The following is an 18,533-nucleotide window of genomic DNA, read 5'->3' on the forward strand; positions in this document are numbered from 1 at the left end:
TTAAGCGGCGCCCTTTGAGGGTCGTGGAGATACGGTTATATAATTTTGTAAATATTCTTATTTACTACCAAAAAGAGAGAAAAAATAGTAAAAATGTCCCATGTTACCCCACCCTACTTTATCTTTAGGAACTACATGTACACAGTTTGTGTAAGCATACCACAAGATGATTTAACTTTTACAATAATAGTTCAAATGCTTTATAAACCACAGGCGTCCTAACCAAATAAATGGTTACAAAATGGTTATTTAAAGATTAAAATATTGCATTGTAGTACATATATCAAGTGCACTGTAATCGACTGAAAATACATCAAGTAAATTGTAAACGGAGCTTTACCGTTGAATGCTTCAGTTTTGATTACGATATTTATAGCAGGGTGGGGGAAGACGGGACAAATATTCTAATCGTCTTTTAAAAAATTAGCAACGGTCTATAGGAGTCGTGAGGATACGGTTTTATCAAAAAAGATTTTGGCATTTAATTTCGTCACGTACGCTAACAGCCTGCAGCAAAAAAATCTGTCAAAATACACATGTACGTCAGAAAAGTAATTTAATTCATAATCGACTACCGCACATTACTTTCATCTAGATGATCATGTTTAAGTACATTAATTAAATTACTGGGTTGCTATATTTCGTGACCAATTGAAGTTTACAATATACGATTGCCTGATGGCCTACAGCGTATGTATGTGTGAGTCATTTATTGCGTAATGTTGAATGACCAACCATACAACTACTTGACTCGTGTGTATGCCGTAATACAGTAATGTGACTTTTGTGTTGATTTAAAACCAAAAATACACAAAGAACATTTAAATAACTATATAGTAGGGTAGGGGAAAGCGGGATACCTTTAGCACATAACAAAAAATATCCTGATCGTGTTTTAAACAATTTCCAATGGTCTATAAAAGTCGTGAGATGCAGTTTTATAACTTTATGCATATTCTGGGTTTAGTACTAAATAAAACAGAAAAATAGAATAAAAATGTGTTTCATCTTTCCCCACCCTACTATATAACCGCATCCTCACGACTATAAAATAGCGTTGTTAATATTTTAAAACACGATTAGGAAATATGGAATATTATGTGATAACGGTGTCCCATCTTACCCACAGTAAATAGCACTGCTGTTTTTTTTACATTAGACAGCGAGCATGTGATAAAAAGCATCCGATAATACATTGGACGCAATAAGACACTTTACTATACCGACACTTAAATATAAAAAAAATATTTGTTTATTTAAAGTAGCATACTTGACTTTTATAGCAAACACAATTGCTCAATATAAGAAACCCTCGTTATAACATCTAGTTTTACTCCGCCACGCGATAATAAGTAATATTCACCAAAAACATACAAAAAATATTTTGTTTAATCCCTAATCCATTACACTAACCGTTAAACAGATGGTCGACTGGTTCTTCTTTAACAAGATCAGGTGTTTCAATCATTTCAGAATGTAATGTACGGAACATGTCCGCGCCATTGTTACGTAGGCACTCCGTCATTATGACGAAGAGCAACGCAGAAAAATAGATCCGAAAAGGGTTTCAAAAATCGCTATTTTCTTAAACCTTATATCTAAGCATAAAATGTAACCAAAATGGGTTAAAATTTGTTTCATTAATAGTATGATAGCATACTACAAGTCTTTAACTAGAATGGCTATAAACTTTTTTTTAGCCCAAACAGTGTTTTAACTAGTACAAAACGTGTTGCTGTTTAACATGATAGTTTTGTGGGGCAAGATGGCATGCGAGGTAAGATTGGACATGTGCTTAAATGTGCCAATTTTTTCCTAACTTACGATATATCTAATATATACTGACTTTTCAAACGTTAACAGAAGAAGTCGTGTAAAGTTAGTTTTAAATTTATTAAACCGCTTGTTTTTCTCGGCCATAACGTTTATCAAGGTAAACCATCTTGCTCTGTAAGGATTAAACGCGTGTTTACTAAATAAATTTAAACCCACAATCCGGCGACTTAATTGCCTCGAAGTCTATAAAACAAGAAGAGGTTTTTCCTCGAAAATCGTATTAAATTTGTGGTTTTTACTGGAAAAACGACTTCTTCAATTTGGCCGTGTTTTTGTAGCTAACTTATCCGGCCGGGAATTTTAATCCTAAGCCTGAGCCGCGAAAATTTCGGCAAAACATGATACGTAGCATCCGCTATATGGTGTAATAACCAAGTATGTTATTATATGCGTTGAGTAATATCTATAACACCCAGGTTCAAATTGACTTGGCCGCATTGAAAATACCTATATCTCAACACATGTACTTAAACTGCGGGAGATGAAACGGTTAGAAATCCAGCCGCGAAAAATCAAAGTCCGATTTTACATGTCATTCACATAACTAAACTACGCAACAAATATTATGCGCCTGACTGCGAGCCGAACTGGTACAAAACGCCTTAAACTGCTTGAATTGCTATTATACACATAGTTAAGCTACGCTTACAACTACATTTATTGCGTCTATTTTTTAAATTAAATTGATTCTAAAACTGGTTTAAGGAATGTAATCGCTTCTATGCACATAACTAAAATATCGAATATAGTAGGGTTGGGGAAGACGGGACACCTTAAGCATCTAATATCCAAATATCCTGATCGTGTTTATAAACAACTAACAACGGTCCATGGTAGAAGTGAGGGTATGGTTTTATATTTCTTTGAATATTCTTAGTTCCTTACCAAATGGAACGAGAAAATAGATTGAAAAGGTGTCCCATCTCCCCCCACCCTACCCTATATACATGCAACTAAAATGCGCTTATCAAAACTAAACTGACTCCAAACCACTTTTAACTGCGTTAATCGCCTTAATTTAAAATCCAAGTCCCTTTTTGCTAAGTGTGTCAAATTTTCCCCAACACTAAAATAACTTCCTCGGTAGCTATAATGACGTATACGTTACCTTAGCAACCGTATTTATAAATCTCGCTGATTGGCTGGATCAAATAACCGTTTCCTTACTGGCGGAAACTCAAACTTATCTGAGTTGTAACATGAAACTAAACTGCGAAATATATTTAAACTAATTTGTGTTACTTTTATTTATAAACTGTTACCACTTTTGGACTTTTGCAAAAAAATCTAAAAAACAAACTTAAAAAATGCTGTTGCTGTCATATATACATCTAAACCAGCTTTTCTGGCAAATTTGTTTCGTACCTGCTACGTTTCGAAGTCGTAAATATTTTCCATCAGCTGTTTATCAAGAAAACTTATCTTTACCACTTCACGTACGCGAGTTTAAAACGTTAAATTTAAATTCGTATGGCGTTTTTATAAAATTTAAAATTGATAAATAAAAAACGATGAGAATAAATATCACTCTGAAACTTATGTTCTTATGCGCAATTTCCAAGCTTAACTACATTTGCACATCAACTTTTACGTCTTGCTATTATACTGTATATGTCCTACTGATATGTTGTATGTCTTGCTATTATAAATAACTATGCGACCGTATCATAAATAACTATGCGACCATACATTGGTCTGCATTTAAACGCAAGTCTCCGAAATGGGAATACACATTCTGAGCAGAAAGAAATATTTTCCCGAAAAACTTCCTCATGTTTTATTTTTCTGAACTCTCTCTGGACTTTCACCTCGTTTTTTCAGAGCGGCCAGTGTTTTCCGCAAAATTTCCTGCCTTTTGACTTTTGCACTATAAACCAATAAAAACATCTTGCAGCACTAGAACGCAATATGTTTTCTAGCTCTCCCGGAAATCGCGTGACTAGCAAGTGAGTCCCTGTTGGCCCAATCAAATCGCAGTGGTTTCCACAACCAAGTTACAATTCACTCTGCTTCCTAACTGTTCCCAAGTGCTCATCGAAAAGCAACAATTTCCGGGACATTACTTGCCGAAAAGCTGCTAGTAGCCTAGTCAGACTTACTCCTACTAAAACTCCTTGGAACAAAATAACTAAAATGCCAATAATTTTAAACAAGTGACTCTGAAACTGCCACGAAGTGTTTTTTTAGGATCTCATCCAATTTCTCCGTATATCCTGCGAGAGACATATTTTTGTAGATTGATTTTACCAATTTCCTAAAATTTCGCCAAAATTTTACATTGTCCTGACCTTTACAAATATATTTTGTCATATATATCACATTACGTCTGTACATTGTACAAAATATCCAATTTTTCGCTCTCCCCCCCAAAAAACATTTTCTCCAGCACTTTTACGAGTGTAACAGGATCTGCCGTTAAAAAAGTCAACTGGCAACATTAGATCGTGAGGTACATCTCAAGTCTTCTCTTTTTTGCCGTTCAAGAGTTTAATTTAGAAAGGGAACTCCTCTAAATTCGGGCGGACCAGTCACTGCCTGAAACGCCATTGCCTCAGGTAGTGGACGGCCGTTTATGATGTCATAATAAGGTGAATAATCGCATCTGTTTTGACACAACTCGAATACTTTCCCGCATATTTTCAAAAACAAGTTTTAAAATTTATGGCAAAACTTAAAAATGCTTGCTTACGAATCTAAAGAACTTCAAAGCTATAAAATATGTTTAAACTCTTGAAAAGTTATGCTTATTCATCTAAATGCTTCCGCTTAACTATACTAATTTGCGCCTACTTTTTAAGGCGTGGGGATATTTAAATGTACTTAACTAAAAACTAGTTAACTTCAAACCACACCAACCCATTAGAATACAATTACCGAAACGACTATAGCGTAATTATAATTAACGAGCATCAAATAAGAATAAAACACTTAACTGGCCATAAAGCAGCTAACATATAAATGTACTTATGCAATATGAATGTTAATACACGTGATTTTTAGTTTTTATTTTCTCTTGCAAAGAACAAACACACGGTTTCGGATGGTGCGAGTTACAAGCGCTGTTTGAATTATTACATCACCAATTTAACTTAATATAAACGTGGTACAGCCTGACGCCGTGGGCAATAGTTAGCGCGCTTGCCTCTAGCTTAGAGCATAGAGTTACAGGTTCAAGTCTCGATGCTGCTACCATTGTAGAAAAGTGTTTCCTTTGGTGAAATACATAACAGCAATTACTTTAACCCAGTGGTCACTTAAAGATTGCCTGAATTATCAGCCATATATTACAATAAAGTAAATATATACATGGTAACTCGTGAGCGTTCACGAGGTATATGAAACAGAACACCTTATGTTATAACGACTTTCATTGCCCCGCCATGCGAGGATAAATGAGTAACTTTCATTTCACCGCGAGTTTTGGTTGTTTTTCGTTACAACGTCACAACAACAGCTAAGCTACGTCATTCAAGTTCACCCAGTGACGTAAATTTGACGTCACACTGTCTAACCAGCCGAATTTAAACGACTTATTTTAAGAGGTTTATTTATACGATAAGTATCTGCGGCCTGGGGTGATATATTTATAACAGCAGACAAAAATCATGCATATATACTGCATGCTGAAATAAAACGGTTTGTTTGATTTTTATGAATCACCGCTGTTCACAAATTTCCATGCGATTGTATTATGAATGAACATAATAAATAGTAGTAGGGTGGGAAAGCAGTAAAGAACGGTCTATGGGATCAGTCGTGTGGATACGGTTTTATAATTCTTTGAATGTTCTTTGCTTATTACCAAATGGGACGAGAAAATAGAATAGAATGAATAGGTGTACCATCTTTCCCCATCCTAAAATATGAGTAGCAATTTTAAAGACACAACCTATTCTACTATTTTTAAGATTTAATTTAAAAATTTTTTTAATGTTATTATATTTTTTTTTAAATATACACAAAAGTAATACAAATTAATTATTACGTTCCATATTAAAAAAACGTAAATTTTATTTTTGTATATAATAACACAAACGTACTACAAATTAAACAATTCAATATATTTAAAACGATTCCACTCGTAAAGTTATATTACCGCGCATGGATTAAAAATACTTTGCAGTCTGCACACAAAATGCTGCTATTGATACAACGTTAGACTGTTTACAAAACTGAGTTAGAGACATCCCCACGAAATACGGTGCATGGTCGGGACAGGCATGCCATAGGCACATGGTGTTACTGTTACTATCAAAACCTGTTTATGGCTTGAAGTAACGTGCGTGTAATCGTGCAGTAAAGATTTAAGAATATAAGAGACATTTTCATGTTTGTGTTTGGGGTATACAATTTAAGTTGTTCCGCGGGTTAGAGACCGAAGATATACGATGGATCAATGAGGCTTTTTATTCTTGGGTGAGCCACAACTCATGCTCGCTGTCGGGCTATATAACCTTTGTGTCTTCGTATGTCCTATACTATACACCATACATACACGCTGTATTTATACACTTTATAATTACTGTCGAGGTATAACATGCCTGTCTTCTTATACACTTGCGTTTTTTATAATTTGACAGTGAGCATGAGGTGTATAAATACGCCATGTGTGTCTGGTGTATAAGAGACACTCATGTTATAACTCAATAGTAACATGAAGTGCATAAACCAAACCGACTGTGGTATAGACCAACAAATTAAACTGTATAAGTGCGTCCATGTATTTATAACATTCGGGAAACTCCAGTCTAACACAACCCAATTCCACTATTTCTAAATGAGTCACAACCCCCCAACTTTCTAGAATTCCAAAATTCTCCAATCACAACACACGACCTCTGCCTGCGTCATCGCAGACCGATTCTCATAACCCTACCGCACAAGTATAGACTTCAAACCTGCATTCAACAGAGCCCGCCTAAGGTCACATGCGACTTATAGTAATTTGTGGTAAAAATTTCGAAGAAAAATTTTAATCTCGAAATATTAAAATAGGTTTTCAATTTCGATAAATATCTTCTAAACAACATGTTTCAAATAGAAAACTGAAATTTCATTTTTCGTATATTTTTGTCATTGTATATCTAATTTTACACAGTTTTTTTTTTATAAATGCACGATTTTAAGTACCTCATAGGCACCGTTAAGTTATCCCAATTGTGTAGCCAAATAAGCTATACAAAGAAATTACGTTTTACTAAAAAATTAATCAGGTTATATTAAAATTGTCTCCCCAATAAAAATGACATATATATTTTACCTACTGTTAATTAAAAAAAAAAATATTTATTCACTCTTGCATAACATTAATATGTCTTTTTGATTACAGTATAACATGCTTCATACTCTTTTTTTACCTCTTTGTTAAAAAGCAAATAGAATTTACATAACCGTATCCTCACGACTGAACGTTGTGAATTGTTAAAACACGATTTAAAAATATGGGATATTTTGTACTGAAGGGATCCATTTCAACCAACAAAATTATATAGTAGGGGGAAAGGAAGACGGGACATTAACACATAATACTTAAATATCCTGATCATGATTAAAACATTTAACAACGGTCTATGAGACTCGCGAAGATACGGTTTTAAATTTCTTTAAATTTTCTTTGTTTACACCAAATGGGACGAGAAAATGGAATGAAACCGTGTCCCATCTTCTCCACCCTAGTATATGTATATATATATATGCGCCACGATTTATACAGAGCATTTATACCCAAACATTTACCACAAAGTGTGCCGTTACATCTGACAAGCCTATACCCATATTAAAAGTTTGGCGAAAAATTTTGCTAAACATGTTAGGTTTTCACTGCAAAGTGTCCTATAAGATCTTATAAGGTCATCAAAAGTTCGATAAGAAACCACAGAATGCTTTTTACCGGGTTATTGACACCTGCCAATGCAATGCAATGATGCTACCCTAGATAATATAAATGCACGACCCTTTGAAGGTATGACTGGCATATGTGCATGGCATATAAATAAACCTTTGCTGCCAGACTTATTGTAATAATAATCATTGCTTATCCGGTATTTTTGTTCCGGTATTTTAGGGTTAGCTTTCGTTGGAATAATGGCATACTTTAAATCTATGTAATATATAAAGTATAGACTAGGGGGTAAGATGGGACATGTTTTATTCTTTTTCTTGTCTTGTTTGGTAGTATACAAAAAACAGTTTTATATTCATGTCTCCGCAACGCTATAAACCAGCGTTGTTATTTGTTAAAAGCACGATCAGGAGTAGTGGGATTTAGGTGTTAACGGTATCTGTCTAACCAACAATACTATAGTATGGTATAGGGGAAGATGAGACACTTTTCTTTTTTTCTTTATTTGGTAGTAAACAAAGATCATTAAAATAATTATAAACCCGTATCATCACAACTTTCATAGACCGTTGTTGTTTGTTTAAAACATCGCCAGGATATTAAAAAATTATATGCCAAAAATGTCCCATCTTACCCCAGATTACCATATACGTCCTTACACAGAAAACAAAAAGCTCGGTTATCAAAAAAGGATCTTGCGTTAGGGAAAAACCCCTCAGTTACGCAAGCTTCCTAAACAATGTTTACAGCTGAGCTATTTCATTAAGTATATTTATCCATGATAAGCGGTGCGAATTATTAAACCAGTCAACAGATTATGCAGGTAACCCCAAATATTTACTTGTCTCGTTAATTCTAATCTGCTGTGGCCTTGCGATAGATTTCGGATGAATCAGTGACAACAACTGTTGAATCATAATGTTGCAATAAACAACCCAAATAAGGCAGCAAAGCCTCTTCTTTTGATGCTATTCTTTACCAATATGAGTCGCTATGCAAAACACTGTCCAAAATGTTCATAAAACGACCGTTGTTAAAACAAAAACGATAGTTTTGTCGCAATATCCTGTTTCTTCGTTTAAAATATTTCTAAATCTTCGTTACCGTAATTAAATAGACAAATAAAGTTATTAATATTATAACGAATGAAACGGTATATAAAAGATTACAATTTATGCTAAAGCACTATAAACTCAAAGAAAACAATAATCGGTTCCTAACTAATTGTGTATCAAAGAGATATATAGTAAGATGAGACACCTTTTCATACCATTTTCTCGTCCCATTTGGTAAAAAAATATAGAATATAGTAGGATGGGGGAAGTTGGGACACATTTTAACTCTATTTTCTCGTCCAATGTGGTAGTAAACAAGGAACTTTCAAAGAATTATAAAACTATATGCCCAAGACTCCCATAGACCGTTTTTATTTGTTTAAAACACGATCAGGATATTTGGATATCATGCGCAAAGGTGTCCCATCTTCCCCCATCCCACTAAATTAAAAAAAAACGACTACTTCGGAAATATGGGATATAATGTGACACCGGTATCCATCTTACCCCACAGTACTAACTTCAAAGCGTTTTTACATTGATTAGTTTTTTGTTTAATTTTAGTAACTCCGATTTATTTGACGTGCATGCCACATGATTTGAGCCGTGAAAACGCAAACAAAGCAAACCGACAAAGCGTCGTAGCTCTCTCTACCTCCCACTGGCGGAAACGGCTAATAAAACTCCACGCGCTAAATAAACTGTACCGACAGTGTATCAGAACCACAATCCGGTGTACAATAAATAAACGAGCTTATTTTATATTGGAGTAAACTCCACTAATCCCAGCTTAGAAGGAAGAGAATTAAATTTGGCAAATCACGTATGTTTGCGTATTATACATTACGTTTTTATAAAATCGGATTTGAACCGCAATAAACATAACAGAAATAATTTCGAACCCTTCTAAACTGTTTGGTTCCAAGAAATTGAGCACGAAAGTTATAATTTAAAAACATCGTGTTTGTAATTAAATTTAAACTTGAACGACAACTTAAAATATCTTTTCACGGAAAAAATCAGCGATATTTTAGGAAAAATGAACCCAAATTAAATAGTTTATTTAGTAGCAACGTTATTTATTAAAATAGTCAAATTAAATATAGTAGGGTGGGAGGATGGGAAATCTTTTCATTCTATTTTCTCATCACATTCAATAGTAAACAAAGAACATTCATACAAAATACATCTCCCGTTTTGATTTATTTAGGCATTTTTATTATTTTAACTTTTTTGTTTTCGTTTTTGAATGCAATTTCAAGTTTTAGCAAACTTATTTTTACATACAATTTTACGGAATATAAAAGATTACAAAATGTCACTTTTTTTAAAAAAAACTCATTTATTTTGTCCTTTTCTGTCAGCTTAATAAGATCTTTTCATTCAAGTAGTTTTTCTTTTGATCGATTTCACGATCTGTTGTTAAACATGACGTCAACAGGACGTTAGAACAATGAGCGCATTCAGTTTCAATTGTTTGACATGTTTGCACTCGATACGCAAATTAAGCGACGATTACAGGAACTGCCAATCATGTGTTATGAAAACAGGCTACAATCACGTACGTTAAGCGACAAGCCATTAGTAGTAGTGTACGATAAGATGGGATACCACTAGAACCGAAATCCAATGTTTCCTGGTCGTGTTTTTAACAATTAACAACCAATTTTTAGAGTCGTGAGAATACGGTTATAAAATCTGTAAATATTCTTTATTTATTACCAAATAGGGGAAAGCAAATGAAGTGAAAACATGTCCCATTTTACCTCACCCCTATATAATGCAATTTGTGCTATGTGGTGGTCTAAATAAGAAGGTTGGGGTAAGATGGTTTATGTTTTTATTATCTTTATTGTCTCATTTAGTAACAAAGCATATTCAACTATTTTTCTAACCGTATCCTCACGACTCTAAAAGTGCGTGCTGGTAATTGTTTAGAATACGATTAGAAATTACAGAATAATATATGCTAACACGTACTGCATTCACAAAAATATACACAATTTGATAGTGCGCGGGGTAAGATAGGACACTCTTTTATTCCATTTCTCGTCCCATTTGGCAGTAAACAAAAAATAGTCAAAGAAATATAAAATCGTATTCCCACGACTCTCATATACCGATGTTAACCAGGATATTTGTATATTAAATTCCAAAGATATGTCCCGTTTCCCCCACTGTACTGTATAGTTTGAAAGCGTGCACATATAGATAACACGCGGGAAATTTTGTTAGATTGGCAAATACGTTGTTAGGAGTAAATAACTTTAGCGGGCTATCCCCGTAACTATAGTCGTGATGGCCCATCTGCTTATTTCGTTTGTTATCAACTAGGAAGTTAAATTTCCCACCCGAAACGTTGAACGCAGTAATCAGCATGTTCTGTTAGATTCTATACGCAATAGGTTGTCTACGACAGAGCAATTTATAAAAAAATTCAAAGACGAGTTAATAATTAATATTGTAAAAATAATACAAAACATAATTGTATCTCAAAACGTTCAGTCCGGATCGTTTTAACTAAATTATGAAATGTATATACAGCTGCATTCTTCTATTTAAACTTTGGCTAATTTAAAATGGGACACCGTTAGCAACTAAATCCCATATTTCCTGATTGGGTTTTTAACAATTAACAAATCTTTCTTTGAGTCCCGAGGGTGAAGTTATTTACTTCTTCAAATATTTTTTATTTGCAATATTGAATAAATGCTTGCTGTACTTAAAGTCCGAAAAAGTATAATCACCCCATAAGTTACATAGCCCATACATCGTAACCTGCAAGCGGGCACGAGGTGTAAAGTTGACATCATGTTAACATGTTGGGAGTTTGAAATACTGTCATTCGAACATTTTTTTAAGAATAATTTATCATTATAAACATTTTTTCCAAACAATATTTGCAACCAATTTTTTTCCTTGCAAATGCGAACCCCCGTTGGAGAGGAATTAAAGGTCCCTTTCACAGCCATGTTAACAACGAAATTAATAGCGCTGAGTTTGGGCCCCTTTTTTACTTCGTCTTTAATACGGTTTTAAATACCTGTTAGAAACATCAGCAAAATAAAATTTTAGTAAATGTTTTCGTAATGATTTAAAAAAACGATTTTGAAACATCGGTTTAAAACAAATAAATACATGTTTAGTAGGTGGGGGAAGATGGGACACCTTTAGTACGTAATATCCAAATATTCTGATCGTGTTTTAAAGAATTAACAACAGTCTATAGGAGTCGTAAGGATACGGTTTTTTAAAAAATAAATATTCTTTGTTTACTACCAAATGTGACGAGAAAATAGAACGAAAAGGTGTCCCTTCTCGCCCCACCCTACTATATATTATTATACTCGCGTAGCAAAGTCGTCATAAGACGGTAGCTCTGTTAAGTTATAGGCGAATCCTTTACTCGACTTTTTAAAGCAATTTGCCGAGTCCATTGCGTCAGACTGATTGCTTCATAAGGATTACGGTCAAAATCCCCGTCAGACATAATAGGCAAGGAAAACGCTAAGGTGTAATTGCCTGCCTCCGACCAAACCACACAAATTCGGTTACAATTAAAAGATTTGAGGCATAGCTATTGTGTTTCCACTTTTTTTCGCGCTCAAGTAATACCCAAGGGTCGGCGGGAATGAAAAAAATAGCTGGAAACACTGTATGTTGTTGGGAAATAGCAGGCTTGATCTCTGTCACGCGATGTATTGAGTATAACCCCGGACAAAATTGAAAGACATATACTTTAACAAGCGAGATACTTATCGCAACATTTTCATGGCTGGTTGTAGGGCAACCACAAAAACAGAGTCTTTACCCCATTTCGTCTGGCCACGCATCCGACCGCCCGCGCACACCTATAGTTAACCTAAATAACTCACATAGCTTTAAAAAGGAGTTTTTGGAGAAAATTTATCAAACTTTAGGATACACCTATAGTTAACGTACATAACTCATGTAGCTTTAAAATGGAAGTTTTTTGGAAACAAAATATTAAATTTTAAGACACACCCATAGTTAACGTTAACGTACACCACTATAGCTTTAAATTGGAACTTTTGAAGATTTTTTATATCAAACTTTCAGACCATATCAGGCAAAGAATTTACGTTTACCCAGAAATTGATTTTCCGATTTATCGAAACACAGACGAGACTGAAGTTATGTTTTCTAGTTTGTCAAAATCTCAGCTGTATAGAGTTAATGAGATCTTAACCTGCATTTGATGACTGTGTATTACATTTTAACGAGCACTGGCGCTGTATTTTTACACCGAACAAAATACATTAGTGCCGAATATAGAAGCGTATGTTTTTTAAACGCTATTCGGCACTTCACAGGGATGAAATAAAAGGCATGAATATCAAAAATTCTTATCTTTTTTCCAAGCACGTTTGCAGCAAAATTGTGCTTGCTATGCGGCTGCCTGATCGTCAGATAAGAAAGCTAACGACGTGAATCATATTGAATAGTTATGTCTCGATTTGTGAAACATTAAATTTATGATATATATGTGTTTTGCCTATGATAGCTATCACTATATTACGATTATATCACATATACAGAGTATAGAATGCGGGAAATCAATAGATAGTAGGGTGGGGGAAGATGGGGCACCTTTTGCATATAATATCCGAATATCCTGATCGTGTTTTAAACAATTAACAACGGTCTATGGGAGTCGTGAGCATATAGTTTTACGATTCTTCGAATGTTCCTTGTTTACTACCACATGGTACGAGAAAATAGAGGTAAAATGTGTCCGAACTTCCCCCATCCCACTATACTATAAAACCAACAAAACGATTTCTGATAGTACATACAGTGGGGTAAGATGGTTCATGTCCCATCTTTTTCAGTCTATCATATACAATCAAAACTAAAGACATAATTTCATATTTAGTTGGATGGGGAAGATGGGACTCCTTTAAATCCTAGTTTATTTGGTAGGAAACAAAGAACATTCAAAGAATTAAAAAATTTTACGACTTCCGTAAACTGTTGTTAATTGTTTAAAACGCGAACTTGATATCTGGACAATATGTACTAAAGGTGTCCCGTCTTTCCCCACCCTACTATTATACACACTAATAAAAATCATCGTCTCAAAATTTAATTAACGAACCGATTACCCATGTATCGTATAAACATCTTATTTATCAGCTCACTGTTTATTTGCACAAGTTTATCTTTATTACGGTTGTTTCCCGCGTTGACTCACCTTGAAAAAATATGTCTCGACAAGCTTGTCCGTAATCCATGGAGGCCATCTTGAATTTTCAACTTTTAGATAAATCCCATTTCGTTTGCAGAAAATAACATGTATATCCTAACTTAAAATATTTTTTAGATTTCTTTGTATTTTATCTGTAAATATAATTTTAACTGTAAGCTTGGATAAAAACGGTGCGAAAAATACGTGTTTGGTTCTAACTGCGATGCGGTGTCGCTGCACCGATCGCATGAAATACTTCAATGTCCTTTCCAGGTGTTGGGGTAATGTGCGAAACCTGGCCTAAACCCCAGGTCCTTGACAAGGATCTTACCCGCAAAGAATATAACAACTGTAAGCGTGTTTTAACAACTGTTGTTTTGTCACTATAATCCTGTCTTTTTGTTGAAAATATTTAAAAATCAAATACAGTACGGTGGGGTAAAATGGGATACCGTTAACACCTATATCCCATATTTCTGAACAATTAAAATCGCCATTTTAGACTCGTGAACATACGTTTTTTTTTCTTTTGTAAATATTCTTTGTTTGCTATAAAATAAGACGATAAAAGAAAACGAAAACTTGTCCCATCTTACCGCAAGTTACTATACGTTTGTTTTCGTCTCAATTATAGAAATAGCACACACCATAGTATGGTGGGGTAAGATGGGAAATTCTGCTCTTTGATCGTCACATTTGGTAGTAAACAAAACACACTTACTGTATTATGTAACAATATCCCCACGGCTCAAAAATGCGTTCTTAAGTGTTGGAAATATGAGATTTTAATGCGAACGGTATCTATCATCTATCATAGCAGGGTGGAGGAAGACGAGACACCTTAAGTTTTGAATATCCAGATATTCTGATCGTGTTTTAAACAAATAGCTACGGTCTATATCTATGAGACTCGTGAGGATGCGGTTTCTTTTTATAATTCATTAGATGCTTTTCTTTACTACCAAATGAGAAGAGAAAATAGAATGAGAAGGTGTCCCATTATACCTCATTCTACTTTAACGCAAATACAAGAATAAAAATGTATACAACTGACATTCTGAATTTGATGCTAAGCCATTGATACCATACTTATAACTGTACTAGCATGTCATTCCTTTAAGTGCAGTATACCGGTCAACGTTATAGGCCTATTAGAAAACTGCATTACAAAGCGTAGAGTGAAAATTTCAATCATCGCGAGTCGGAATAAAAGCCGTCAAAGAAACGACAATATGACTATAAAACACATTGCGGAGTACAGTTTCTAGTAAAAATCGAATAGCAACTGTTTTTTACAAGATAAAGTGAAAACTCAAATACTTTTATTAAACTATTTATTACACTGGTAATAGTTAATATGGAGAATTATAACACTCTATCATCACGACTCCCATAAACCGTTGTTATTTATTTAAAACACGACCAGGATATTTAGATATTATGTACTAAAGGTGTCTCGTCTTACCCCCATGGTTTATGTTTTCATTCTCTTTTATCGGCCCATTTGACAGTAAACCAAGAATATTTACGGAGCTATATAACTGTTACTTATTCGCATGTTACAACAATTACACAAGTGGTTGCCCATATGTAAATTAAACGAACGCTATATATGTGCACCTTTACCATACAAATTTTCATATATACTTTCGCATTTTTTTTATAACCACGTGTAAATATGTTTCGTAAGTATAGTTATAAAAAACTTTTATAAAATTTTACAAAACGCAAAGGTGAATCAGAACACAATTTTTGAAGAAAATTTTGTTTACGTCAATACGAATATAATCTTTATATAACTTTATCACACACGCAACATAAGACACATTGCACAATAAACTATTATATGAAATCCTTTTATCATAAATATTATTATAATGTAGTAGAGTGGGAAAGACGGGATACCGTTTCATTCTATTGTCTCGCCCCATTTGGTAGTAAACAAAGAACATTCAAAGAATTAAAAACCGCATCGTCCCGACTCCCATAGAACGTTGTTAATTGTTTAAAACACGACAAGGATATTATGTGATAAAAGTGTCCCGTCTTCCCCTGCCGTACTATACTATTATAATATATAATAAGCCTTTATCATAAACGCTATCAAATTCGTCTTCTGGATAATACACCTATTATACAACTACAACAACTCAATTAGAGCTACGTTTCGCTTGGTACTGACTGTACTTTTGTACAAACTTGGCCCAACTGATCCAGGCACTTCTACAAACTAAACTTTTCCAGGTCTGTTACAACACGAGAATCGACCGCGAAACATCGAAAGGTGCGGCCTTTGTCTCTTGCTCATTCTGGTCGCTATAATTGCAAACCTCGCGCTGTGCTATATAGTTTCTCGTATGTAACCAGCACTTATAGCCCACGGCTATTATAAGTCGCCTATGTCCAAATGCTCGTCGGGCAAATGTTTGTTATCGCGAATTTGAGTCTCACAAATAAACAATATGCACATGCTGAACTTGACTTTAACCGTGGGTTTTAATTCCTTAAGCAAACATTAAGCCCAATCCCCGCTACTATACAGCCTTATACATATATAGCACCAGTACATACCGACATGCATTTAGCCGCAGACTAAAAAGCAGATTTTTGCTAGATTTTCGAATCAACCGATTTGATCAATTGACAATATCCTTCTGTAGATCTACCGCTATGTTCTGATCCATTATGACGTAGACAAACACGAGAATGTGACATCACAGGGCGGTGTATTGCATGCTCAATTACCAATTATACAAAATCGCCTGCACAAGCGTTATATGGTAGGTTGGGGTAAGTTGGGACAAAATCGCCTACAAAGAGAAAGTTGGGACAAAAACGTAAGTTTAGGTAAATTGGAAAACAATCGCATGCGATATATAGTATATAGGTTGGGGTAAGTTGGGACTTGTTTTCACTCTCTTTTATCATCTTATTTAATAGTAAACAGAGAATATTTACAAAATGTTATACTCTTGCGACTATCATAGATCGTTGTTAATTATTCAAAACTCGATCTGGAAATATGGGTTTATGGCGCTAACAGCATCTTACCTTGAAGTATAGTAGGTTGGGGGAAGATGGAACACCCTTAACACATAATATCCAAATATCCTGATCGTGTTTTAAACAATTAACTACGGTCTATGGAAGTCGTGAGGATAAAGTTTTATAAAAAATGTTTGTTTACTACCAAATTGGAGGAGAAAATAGATTGAAAAGGTGTCCCACCTTCCCCCACCCTACTATATATCTTATATAGTAGGATCGGGGAAGATGTGTGAGGATATAGGTTTATAAATATTTGGGTTTTTTACTACCAAATGGGACGAGAAAAAGAATACTAAGTGATATACGACTATTTACAGTTTAAAACTACATAATTTTACAGCTTAAATAAATTAAATGCTATTTACGACTTTTTAATTTTAATAGTAAAAATCTTGAACGACCTTTTACGTCATTGTATTTAATTATATTGCAGCTACATCAATTAACGACAACATTAAGAGATTTGATGAATTATATTTAACCTACTTAAAGATAACTGCAGATGTTATGCTTTTTTACTTCAATACCGCCACTTATACGCAAGCTATATATACGTATTGAGCATGTACATTACTATGATGGATACCACCATCACATAACATCTAATATATTCCAATGGTGTTTTTAACAATTAACAACGCTCTTTTTAAAGTCATGAAGACACGTTATACATTTATTTATATAGTAGGGTGGGGGAAGATGGGTCACCTTTTCATTCATTTTTCTTGTCCCATTTGGTAGTAAACAATGATAGTTCAAAAAATTATAAAAATGTTTCCTCACGACTCTCATAGATCGTTGTTAATTGTTTAAAACACGATCGGGATATTTAGATATTATGTGCTAAAGGTGTCCCATCTTCCCCCACCCTACTATAAATATATTTTTTGCTCGTTACAAAATAGAACGATAAAGAAGAATGAAAACATAAAACATCTTACTCCACTTTTTTACACGTACGGATAAAATTGTTTTGTTTGTCGGATGTTTGCTGACTTATTGTCCATTGGGAAACTATTTCGTTGCGATGCTGACCAATGTTATATCATGTTGTATAGTAGGGTGGGGGAAGACGGGGCACCTCTAGCACATAATATTCAAATATCCTAATCGTGTTTTAAACATTTAACAACGGTCTATGGGAGTCGTGAGGATACGGTTTTATAATTCTTTGAATGTTCTTTGTTTATACCAAACGAGACGAGAAAACAGAATGAAAAGGTGTCTCAGTTTTCTCTACCTTGTTAAACGTAACTTATTTAGCTTCCAAAAATAAAGCCCTTAATATGGACTGTGTACAATAGTCTTTCTACGAAGTTAACGCTTGGGCTGTAAATATATACACACGCCTGTTACACGATTGTACGTAAGGTTTATACGTATCTTAAGCTGGTATAGATTTAGCTGACAGTTAAAACGATGTGTCATATATGCTTTATAACTGCTTTTTGATGGCACCTGTAGGCAATTCATAAGTTGCTGCTCTTGTTTACAAAGCGCTCAAATGTAAAGTTAGGCCCCGAAAATGAATCGTTTTGCGGAT

General features: G+C 34.3%; 1 protein-coding gene across 3 annotated transcripts in view; it reads right to left on the minus strand.

Annotated features, from left to right (window-relative positions):
• Positions 1–14,108, minus strand: part of LOC100183140 (myelin regulatory factor-like) — a 39,647-nt gene extending 25,539 nt beyond the window's left edge. For 2 of the 3 annotated variants that reach the window (XM_018814295.2, XM_009862103.3), the window contains exon 1: positions 1,414–1,617. In XM_018814295.2, coding sequence (XP_018669840.1) covers positions 1,414–1,525 — 112 coding nt within the window. In that variant the 5' untranslated portion in view covers positions 1,526–1,617. Of the gene's footprint in view, positions 1–1,413; positions 1,618–13,948 lie in introns of those variants that run through there. The other variant, XM_026837085.1, reaches the window with a different exon arrangement.
• Positions 14,109–18,533: the final 4,425 nt, after the last annotated feature.

The sequence above is a fragment of the Ciona intestinalis genome, chromosome 12 (assembly GCF_000224145.3).
Source record: "Ciona intestinalis chromosome 12, KH, whole genome shotgun sequence".
In the NCBI taxonomy this organism is placed as follows: domain Eukaryota; kingdom Metazoa; phylum Chordata; class Ascidiacea; order Phlebobranchia; family Cionidae; genus Ciona; species Ciona intestinalis.